At 37.2% G+C, this 11,144-nt stretch overlaps 2 protein-coding genes across 3 annotated transcripts; both read left to right on the top strand.

Annotated features, from left to right (window-relative positions):
• Positions 1 to 4,458, top strand: LOC129304891 (uncharacterized). 2 transcript variants are annotated; one of them, XM_054944727.1, is made up of 11 exons: positions 4 to 311; positions 734 to 853; positions 929 to 1,037; positions 1,509 to 1,760; positions 1,827 to 1,939; positions 2,153 to 2,217; positions 2,662 to 2,903; positions 2,983 to 3,139; positions 3,424 to 3,464; positions 3,545 to 3,714; positions 4,232 to 4,458. In XM_054944727.1, the coding sequence occupies exons 1-10, from the start codon at positions 207 to 209 to the stop codon at positions 3,676 to 3,678; spliced, it is 1,338 nt and encodes a 445-aa protein (XP_054800702.1). In that variant the 5' UTR covers positions 4 to 206; the 3' UTR covers positions 3,679 to 3,714; positions 4,232 to 4,458. The 2 variants fall into 2 exon arrangements, 1 of the variants encoding a protein (XP_054800702.1); XR_008591808.1 differs by lacking the exon at positions 4,232 to 4,458 and having other exon boundaries at positions 1 to 311; positions 3,339 to 3,464; positions 3,545 to 3,653.
• Positions 4,459 to 5,362: 904 nt separating this feature from the next.
• On the top strand, positions 5,363 to 9,770 carry LOC129306361 (uncharacterized). The gene is made up of 7 exons (XM_054946914.1): positions 5,363 to 6,896; positions 7,483 to 7,560; positions 7,653 to 7,795; positions 7,940 to 8,010; positions 8,198 to 8,293; positions 9,398 to 9,490; positions 9,599 to 9,770. Exons 1-7 carry the CDS (start codon positions 6,459 to 6,461, stop codon positions 9,679 to 9,681), a joined length of 1,002 nt encoding a protein of 333 aa, XP_054802889.1. The 5' UTR covers positions 5,363 to 6,458; the 3' UTR covers positions 9,682 to 9,770.
• Positions 9,771 to 11,144: the final 1,374 nt, after the last annotated feature.

Raw genomic sequence — 11,144 nt, 5'->3', positions numbered from 1 at the left:
CATTCCGCATTGCGTAATAAATACCCCGGCGTTGTTAGTTTTACGCCAAGTCTCGAGTGAATAACTGAAGAGTACCGGAATGTTCCCCCTAATCCATTCGGATCGCGCCGGATCCGTGTCCAGGAGGTTACCATAGTTTAAGCGTTCCCGCCAAGGCGCCAACCCTAATTTCCATCATCCTTCGCGCGGCTCCCGGAGTTCAGTTAATGGAGTTTACGTTGAGTGATAACGCTCTGAGAACCTTTGCTCGTTGCATCACTTGTCTTGCCCGCATCGGAAACGAGCTTTCTATTCAAGCCTCTTCCTCTCAGGTACTTCAATTTCTCCCGCCTTCTCTATCTCTATCTCTATCTCCCAGTAACTCCTCTCTGCTTCTCACTGCCACTCGCACTCGCACAAGCTCAGACCAATTCTCTCTATCCCATTTATTCGTGAGTTTTACTCGATTATAATGCAGGGATGAGCTTCTGGGTTTCTCTCAAGTCTCACCGCTCTTCGATTGGCCCATTAGTTTTTATTAGTAGAAAATGTCCTTCGTATATCTCATCGTTTCGCGTTAATAAAACTATCTACCACTTCCAGTTGAGTCTGAGTCTTGCATAAACAATTCAGGATTTCAGAATAAGCACAATTAGTATTTCAGATCAGATAAGTGAATTGGTGATTGCTGACTATAATTGCCTATTTTGATAGTTTCTTTTTCTTTTTTGTCATTTCTATTACCTGATTTCAGCTTGTTTTCCACGCTCTCAATTCATCGCGATCTGCGTATCAATCCATTACATTCAAACCTGGCTTCTTTGATGTATATACAGTGTCTGGAAACCTGGCGCAATTTAGTGTACTTTTGAAGGTGGGAGAAAGATGGTATTTCGTCTCTTAACTTCAACTTATTTGGGGAGTCGTATTACTGACATACTTTGGTCAGGCTATTTGTTCAGTTTTCAGGACCCCTATTACAAATATTGATCGTTTGACTGTGAGACTGCCTGGTCCTGATGCTTCTAAAGTCCAGTGGATCTTGGAATGCTGCAATGGTAAAAATCCCTACTCACTTGATGCATGCGTGCTTTCTTATGTCATTTTAACTGGCTAACATGAAAAATTTATGGCATCAAACAGCAACCCCCATAACAAGCTTCAGAATCTAGCCTGTTCCCTTTTAGATTTGAAGTGATCTAGCCGCACTCTAAACTAGAAAATCATCGTGGAAAGTGAACTGCTTCTTGACACTCGTTGCATGATTTCCTTTTAGTGGGCTAATTGTGACGTTAAAATTGGCTCTGCCTCATTGTGTGCATTTTTTTAGCACTTCTACTGTGCCATAAGCTTGGGGTTTTTTTGAGTTATGAGAAACAGGATACTTTTCAATCCGTGTAATAGCCTATTCAACTAAAAATAAACTGAAGGCTAGGGTAGTATAGTGGACGTTTTGACTTGAGTCTCAATTGATGTACCATATAAATGGCATTTAGCAGGGGCGTAAAATTTGTCCTTATTGAGTGCAGGTACGAGGAAAACTTATTGGATTACATGCAATACCGAATCTGACATACAGCACTTATCCCTTGATAGGCAAAAGTTCCCCAGTAACTTTGTTGTGAGGCCTCCAGTTCTCAATAGGTTACTTGCTAATTTTCAGTCATCTCTCCAAGAGATTACCATCATTGCAACAGAACCTTCCTCGTTACCTTCCGATGCTGCAAATGAGACTGGTGGAAAGGCTGTTGAACTTCGGAGTTATTTGGACCCAACCAAAGGTAAATATGTTCTGTTGTTGACTTTATGAAATATATTGTTATTTATTCTTAAGGTCTTTTTGACAGATAATGACTCATTGCTACACACCCAGTTGTGGATTGATCCAAAAGAGGAGTTTCTACAGTATATTCATAATGGAGACCCTGTTGATGTGACTTTCAGTGTAAAAGAACTGAAGGTAAACCATGTGAAGCCATCTTACTGGGTTGAAAGGTCTTGTGTAAATGAGTCTACTTACTGTTGGATAGAAATTGTCATCAATTGATATGTTGATTTTTATTATTATTGCCTTTTTATTGGTTCTGGTAATTTTTCTTTCTTCCCTTCCTATTGAATATGAAAAGAGTAAATTATTTTTATGGGCGTGATTTTTCTTCCCGTCATACTGCAGGCATTTCTTTCGTTCTGTGAAGGCTGTGAAGTTGACATCCATTTACATTTTGAGAAAGCTGGAGAGTAAGATGCATTTGCTGAGCCAACCATTATCCTCTTTATTTGCCTCCCTCATGGATTTTTGATTTTTCAATTGAACTTCTTTTATATAAGCTGTCTAGAGTTTATGATGAGTGTGGATGATTACATGTTTGTCGACTCCTAACAACCTCCAAATGTATTTCACTGCTAGAATTATCTTCTCAATTCATGACTTATTGAGCGTAGTAAAATTTGTGCAGACGTTTGTTAGTGTTGTTGGGTGCTAGGTAATGATGGAGATGGAAGGCAAAGCGATGGAAATGGAATTGTTTCCCATGATTGAAACTTGAAAAATTTTCATCTTACAGAGAGGAACTGTCTTACTTCCTTTCGCCTAAAATCCTATCATTTTATACAGCTTATGAATAGTGTGGCTTGTTAGAATTTTTATATTTTTATATTAACAATAATGCATATGGGTTGCAGGCCTGTTCTAATGGCACCTAAATTTGGTTTGGAAGATGGGCCTGATTCAAATTTTGATGTCACACTTGTATTGGCAACCATGTTGATATCTCAGCTGCATGAAGGTGCCGCAGAACTTCCAGAGGCATCTACAAGAATTCATGCTCAAACTGAAAAGGGTGGATCCGTGCGACAAGAGAATTGCAAAACGAATGTATCTGAGCTTCCATCTGATCACACTCGTATATGGTCTGACCTATCGGGTAAGTTAAATATGATAATTTGAATAACATGGAATTTGATCCCAACTCTCATTTTGTGTCTTTTTTTTTTCCCTGGCAGGAAGTGCAACTAAAAATACCAGTGGTATAGAAGAAAGACTGGCACAAAGAGAGAACATTTTGAATGATAATGAACTGAGGGAAATTCAAAGGATTGTCACAATGCAAATTTCAGGAGTAGCATCGGTTGCAAGAAATAATTTTGTTGAGAACAATTCGTATCCTCAATGCTAGTGTTGCCTCTGTTTATATGCATTGATATCTTAAGCATCATTGTTTAATGTCTCAGTCAATATATATATGAGGGGCAGTTAAAAATAAAGGGTCCTCAAAGAAGACCCTTTATTGGGTTCATACATTGAAATGCTTGCACTGAATGCAATTCCTTACTGCATCATTCTCACTTTGGTGTTTTAGACTGTTAATAGGATTGCTGGAAGCTTTAACATGATCCATGATTTGACCAATTGTCAAATTTAATGTACCTTGACTGATGTATTAGTTGCCATCCAACTGAGAAAGATCGTATTCAGGAACCTCAAGGTCAGCTAAACTCTGCTTGTCAATGGGCTTACCTTCATTAGTGCACTTGCAGTATCTAAATGACAACACTCTTCTTCCAGATGGGATACAAGGCAATGGTCAAGGCTCTCAGCATCACCCTAGTAACTGGGTAGAATCTGAAGAGGGCGATGATGATGGGGATGAGAACGAGCAGTATGTTCAGTCGACACCACCGTACTATGAGGAATCATAATATCGAGAGGAGTCTCTTAATAGTTTTCTTTCCTCTGTAAGTATTCTTGTCAGTTCTTGTAACATGCTTTGTTGTTTGAAGCATTTTTTAATCGAAGTATGGTCTTTGATGATCGCCATTTCATGAATAACCCATTGAATGAACATTACCAAAGTTATAAACAAACAAGATACATTTTTTGTGATGCGGATGTAGAGTGTATCGACCCTATTGTACGCTTATTTCATCTTGCTCTATGCCGTCAATCATAACGCAGTTAGATGAATCTGATGCCTACTTTTAACATAAACCGTTAAATCTCGCTATAGATTACTCAGCCATCGAACATGTTGCCTGTTAAGCTTATGGGCTATGGCGATCAATTATCCGCCTTGACATCCTTACTTGTAACTTACTGTTTTGATTATTCGGTAATTTCTCGTTAACGTTTTTCTGTTTCATTACATATATGAATATGTTTAGGACTTTTCCAACTCCTCTATAAGTTGCGAGCTTGGGGTTAGTAGGCAGTGATAAAAGAATTAACATTTCTTTTATCAACCCGCTTTCATAGGTGGGATTATCGAATCTGGCGCTTGCTGCTTGTGGGCTCTGGTATCTTCACCGTCACTGTCATGGATTGGAAATGAGCACAAGGCATCCTTCTTGCAGCTTGTTAAATCATGGGCTTCTGGGTGGCTGGAGACTTGTGGTAAAAGATGGAATTGTATTGAAATTACCGGACATCCGCCTGTCTTTCTAGTACATGAATTTTTATAAATCTTGAGGCATTTTTCAAAATATGTGTTGAAGTCATCGCGCGTTCGTCCCGTTCTCTATTACACCTTGGAGATAAATAATTTTCGTAAATTTTTAAGGCGTGTTTCAAAATAAATGCGAGCTTGCAAGATTGTAACTTCATCTCATTTTAGTAAATTCTTACCGATTCCTTGCAAAATAAATGCTTCTTTTAAGATAAATGGATCTCTAAGGGGGCGATAGTTGATAGACATGAGAGATACTGGCCGTGACTCATCTTCAAGACTAGATAGGTGAAAAGAGAGAGAAGAGCTCTGGTTGGTCTTATTTGGCGTGTGAATCTTGCTAGACCTCTCTTTCTTTGTTCCTGTGTATTCTAATACACTTGAAAAGAAATTAAGTATGCTTTTAGCTTTCAATTTGTTAAAAGTTAATTTATTAAAAATTTATTTAATAAAAATCAGTTTAATAAAAATTAATTGTTATAATGAAATATATATTTAAATATGTTTTTAAAAAAATCAGTTTGATAAATTGAAAATTATTTAAATTAATGATTATTTATATTTTTAAAATACATTTTTAAATATGTAATGAGAAAAAAAACATTGATTTATGATAATTAATAATAGTAATTTTTATTACATAAATATAATATATTAAAAATATTTAAAAAATATAAGAATAAAAATATTAAATTTAATATTGAAATAAATTATGTAATCATTTTATTATTTATGTATTTTATTTATATATTATTTAATTGTTAATGAGAAGGGGGCTATTTTACCTTTTGCCATTGGCACGATATATAAACGATGAGAATTCACGAGAGGCCATTGTGGGAAGAGGCAAAGTCGCATGGCTCAAAAAAAGTTTTCTTGCTTTTTGATTTGGACTGAACCCTAGCTCTACACCGCAATTATGTCGTCCAAGCAAGGTAGGTGCTTCTCTGATGTTGGTCATTGGAATCACCTGATTCTCCGATTCGGCAGACTCTTCTTATGTTTTGAACTTGTGTCTTTTCCCTTCATATTCGATCTATGAAACCCTTGTATTTTGATATGTTTACTAGTACCTTTATTTTTCTTTCCGCCTGAGATTAATATTTGGGCGTGTCGGTGGAAAAGCCAAGCCTTTGAAGAAACCCAAGTCTGATCAGAAATGAGTAGCTCGAGCAGAGATGGAAATGAATCAGTGGAGACACAAGGCTCGGCTGCACGACAAGAATGAGAAAATAATTGAGAGGATTTTAATGCTTCACATTCACATTTTCATTTCAAAAGCTACCCAATGAAACTTTTAAAATTTCACGTTTCAGTTGGGTTGAGAACTCTTTAAAAGATACATTTACTCTTATAAAATTATTTCAAATAGTTTTTCACATTTCACAAGTAAAAAAGTATTTTAAGATGTGAAAAGTTAATTGCTCAAATGGCGCCTAAGTCCAGGGGTGCTCGTACATGAAAATTGAAATAATTAACAATATTATTAGGGTGTTTTGGAGAACCCCCGTGCTCTGATGAAAAACCCAGCAATCCTCCCTTTCTCCCCTATCATATATTTCGATTTTTCGATAGAAAAAGAGAAAAGAAAAGTCAAACTTCGCATGAACTATGGACACTCCCTCGCTCTCCAGTCTTCAGAAGAAAGTGGTTAACCGAGGAGCGAAAAGTAGTTTGCAATATTATCAAGAGCTTTGTTTTCTTTTTCTTTTTATATTTCGCCAGCAGCGGACTTGGATAACATCAGCAGACGGAACAAAACAGTTCCGGCAAAACAAGATTCAGACAAAGCAAGAAAATCAGAGAAAAGGGAACAGCGACATCCAAAGCAAGAGCACCAGAGCAAATTAGCCAACGCCACATGTAGCCTCAGCAGTCCAACTACCATCTGAATCCATTGCATCCTTCGCCGGTTTGAGATCTCAGATACTTGCAGGAAGGGCAACTGGTGTGCAGACTGAAGTCTGAACCAACATCTAAGCCCCGTTTGGTTCACATGTCAATTCCATTTTGAGGGGCCAGAGAGAAAGGGGATAGATGGTTTTGAACAATCCGTTCCTCTCCTTCAGATTTGCACTTTTCCTCTCATTTTCCCTTACAGCTTCGTCGTCGGCGCCTCTATTCTTGTCCAAACTTTCTTCCCCATCTACCCCTAGAGCCACTCCCTCTGACTTGCTTTCTGTGTTAGGTTCCAAGTCTGAATCCTTAAACGTCAATCCTGTCGTAGCGCGAGAACTCAGGTCCTGCTTCAAATTCCTCGTTCCCTTTTCTCCAAATTGTGTAAGATTGAATCATAATCAGCGTTCTCCTCGACGGACATTGGCTTTGACGAAATCCACTGTCCGGAGTCAAAGAGAGGAAAACGAGCTAATTTGGCGGCCTCCGGAGCCGGTTTTGGAGCTCGCACGTCTCGCCGTCGATTCTGGGGGTGACCCAGCGGCTATTCAACGCCTTCTCGATCCAACCATAATTCCTGTGAGTTTGCTTTGTTCTTTGAGTAACCTTTGTGATGGTGGTTTAATTTCTCAATTAGAATTGAAACAATACATTGGACTCATTTATGTTGGACAACTGGCTACTGAATATGCGATACAACTCATGCATTTTAACCCTGAGCAAAATGCTTCACTTTTTTTTTCCTTTTTAAAAGATCCTTACATCCCATATAAAATTTTGAAGTTTTCTACGAATGATACTATTTGTAATTTGTAACCCTGGGCAAAATGTTTCCCTTAAAAAAAAAAATGCAAGAATTCCATTTTAACCGGGAAGGGCTCCCCCACCCCCTCTCCTGGGTTGGGGTGGGGGTGGGTCGCTCACAATTTTGGCAGTGCTATGTCGGTGGAGGAGGTTTTTGGCTGACGGCTTTGCTATGTTGTATGCGTATGCCAAACACAGGCATAAAATACATACAACTAAATGTTGTGTTTAAACATACCAAGAGGTCTTTATCATATGTTGAGGACTCCAGGTTCTGTTTAAATTAAGCCCTTCAATGTTTTGGACGTTGCTTGAATGTACAACTTTGGGCAGTGAAATAATAGCTTTTGTGGTGTGCAAGGTTCCTGATATTGAAGGATCAAAAGAAAGCCGATGTGAGCTCACTAGAACACCATATGGCAGACGCTTTATTAGTGAGGTTGGTGTAACGAAACCTCACTTCTTCTCGGAAAAATAAAGAGCAATATAATATTCATGATAACAATCTTGAATTTTACTGACGAATTGCAGGAAGTGAACTGGTATCTAAAATTTCTGTTTGATGTCATTGCTGATCGGGGTCCACCTATTGGATTGAATGTAACATTGAACCGTTTTGATCTATTCCACGGTCACCTATTTCTAGCTGTAGATTCTGGAAGGCTTGGTATCTTGTAAGTTGATATATTTATCACAGTATGCCTGCTTTTTTATTCTTTCTAAAGGTGAACTTCTCTTCTGTGCTGATCTACTGTGTATCTAAAAATGTAACTAAACTTTTGAGCTAAATTAGTTAATTTTGCAATATTACATTGCAGATTCCACGCTAAGGAATATCCAGAATATGATAAAGAAGTTTTCCCATACAATATGGGATTTTGTCAGCGAGGTACATTAACAAAAACCAAAATTTAAGTTTCTTTGCGTGTCTTCAAACCCTATAACTGCTTCAACAGATTAAAATGAAAATGTAAAAAATTTTAAAGTTCTGACAAGTGAGTGACTGACAATCTTCTAATGCTCAAACCTGCATTTGGTTTTTTGAATGCTCTGCTTATCTTAGAATGTATTTTCAGGGTCCAAAGTGAAATATGATGACTCAATGAACCTGCGCAATATTCTCTGGCTGGCTCCATTGCCTCACAATCCCACCAAATCTTGGGCGGCGCCAGGTACTATCCAGCCAAGCTGCCTTTACAAAATTTGAATTTGTTTTAAGCATATGCTAATGCCTAAGCCTGCACTATGGTGGTTAACAGGGCTCCAAAGTTGATTTATTCTCTCTTTTTTTATTTCACAAGTCACTAGTGCCAGAGCTTATGTAACCTAGAATAAATACACTTTACTGTGTCGAACTTATTTTATCACCTTTTTTTGTGGTGGTAAAGAGAAATATGACACTGGAGCCTCTTTTCTGGGTCCCCGTATCATGCAGAGTCTTAACACCTACTGTTACTTACAAATCTTCAAGTTTATTTTATGTTCAGTGTCTTGAGACAAAGAAATCCTTGTCTTAACTGCTAGGATAGAAATGAAGAAACTTCAAGGGAATAGCATGACAGAACGTTTTGAAGTCAAAGCACCATCGTCCCGTCCAATTACTAGAAAAGAATGAAATTAAATGAATTGAAAAAAATGAAGGTAAAAACGAGGTGATCAAAAGAAACAGTAAACTACATTTATAAAAGAGAGGAGTAATTTAGTTTATGAAGATGGAAAACACGAGTCATGATGTTTTTGGAAGGTGTGATGATTCTGACATTTGTAGTATATATTAATGAGTTTTATCATTTTTATTACGAGGAAAGGTGATTTCATTCATTTTTATATTGATTTTTTCAATCCATTCCATTTTTTTCTAATAACCAAGCAGGGCCTCTATATATATACATATATTTTTTACTGTACCTTCATATATTAAATGAGCATCAGTAACTCTATTTCTGTTGAGCTTTGATGTTTAATGTGGCCCTGGATTTGATATTAACCGATTTCCAGAGTAGCACTAGATGCCCTTTTTAGTGACAGCCACCGAATAACTCCTACTCAAAAGTGATTCTTTTTTAACCCATTTCCCTCGATATTGCGTTTCTTTGATTGATTCTACTCAAAAGCGAATGCAAAGTGATTAATTTTGCAAGCGGTGGATATTTAATACAGCACTCCACCAGCAAAGGATCGTGCTGTTTGATGTTAGATTTCTGGCTACGTACCCCCCTTTGTCTCACTGATAATAATCATACTAATAGTGTATTTTGATTAAAAAAATTTCACAGGTGTTTTAGTGGTGCTGGATGCGCGGCCTGATGGAATCATATACAAAGATCTAATTCCTGATTATGTACATTTTGCACGGACCATATATGAAGGTTTTGTTTTCATATATTTTCTTCATTGCTTATTTATTAAGATGGATAGGATGAAATTCGGTTTTGGAAGAATAAGTTGATTGATTGTGTCATCCCACCTCGGCGCAGATGATCTTGGAGATGTTGCTGTGGATGTGAACTACTTGTACGTTGGATCTGAACCTCTGAATTATCAAATTTTCATATGCTGATACTCAATTTTTTTTTTTTTAAATTGCCTCCGTCCTCTCCATACCGATTACCTACGAAATAATAAATTAATGTTCTTATCTGAGGCAAATCAACAGGTTGTTCTGTTTGAGAATTTTGTGCTGTTCCGAGGATGTTTCTTTTTGCAGTTATGGGGAATTCATAGGGTGATGGAATAATGTGATGAGTCATTCATTGGGAAGCTCCTAGTAGTCTGGGTTCAAAGCTTCTGCATGATGAAGCCATATCCGTCCGACAACCGTTCATGTCCTGTCTGTCTATGAACATCTCTCCCACCCCACCGCACCACCCCCCCCCCAAAAAAATAAATAAATAAATAAAAGAAAAAATTGTGTTTGGCATTCAACAATGTTCAAGTAGTCACTAATGTGGGTGAATTAGGCTCAATTTTAATTGGGTTTCTTGGAATAGAGTTTAAAGTATTCTACCTTACATAAAAAGCTCATATGGCCAAATTTGGTTTCAACACCTTCTGGCCTTGGGCTTGTTTTGGCTCGAATGCTTAAAATTTTTAAAAAATATTTTTTTATTTTTTGAATTAATTTTAATTCTTAAGTAATTCTAATAAGCATAAATTTTTCACCATGTTTTGAAATGGGACGTATGGGAAAGTACTTTGGAATGATTTAATTGGGATGCTAGATGAGATCTATAAATAACTTAGGGCTTTAAGGATGACAAGTCACACCCAGTAAGGTTAGATTGTCAATCATCAGTTCTATTTTACTTGTAATCTTTTATATGTAAATGCTTTCTTCTCTTTTGAGATAAATTTCGTCTAAGGAGTCTCCTCTAAAGGAAAGGAAAGCGGGGAGGAAGAGACAAGTTGACTTACTGAAGCAAGGACTAGTGTGCGTCTTGTTGAATGCCTCATTCAAATCCAATTAAATACAAAACAATAAAATGTAGGTGAATTTCATCAAACAAGGAAGGCAATAGCACGAGCCAGCAAGGAAGGTTGCAAAGAGTGCACTCAAGAGGTTGCCATTTGCTTTCATAGTTTCGTTAACAGTGTATGGGACTCAATCAACAAATTTGAAATAGTCACATTCTCCTCTCTATGAGTCTGATCTCATCGAGTTGATAGAAGGTTTGCCACAGCCATTCGAGAGGTTTCCAAGAAGCATGCTTCCATTGAACCAAGGCTTCTTTATGGTACTAGTGTCCGACCTTTAGAGGTAGGAGATGATTTCTACCGATAGTGGACCAAACTCCCATTCTATCTTTCCTAAGCTTCTCACCACCTTACTATTGAGAACTAGTTGACATTTTGCCCTTTCCCTCGTGCATTATTTTGACTCTATACGAATAAAAAATAATAATAACTTATCAATTTTATACTTAAGTAATTATGCTACTGTTTTATTGTATTATGTATAATTTATTCATGAATGTCTTCTTTATTTATAAATTAATATTTTAGTTGTTTAAATAGTGCTCTTGC

Source organism: Prosopis cineraria, unplaced genomic scaffold (assembly GCF_029017545.1).
Source record: "Prosopis cineraria cultivar Desert tree isolate PC_DT_omini unplaced genomic scaffold, ASM2901754v1 PC3, whole genome shotgun sequence".
Taxonomy (NCBI): Eukaryota; Viridiplantae; Streptophyta; class Magnoliopsida; order Fabales; family Fabaceae; genus Prosopis; species Prosopis cineraria.
The sequence above is the reverse complement of the archived record's forward strand: the minus strand, read 5'-3'. Positions and strand labels throughout refer to the sequence as shown.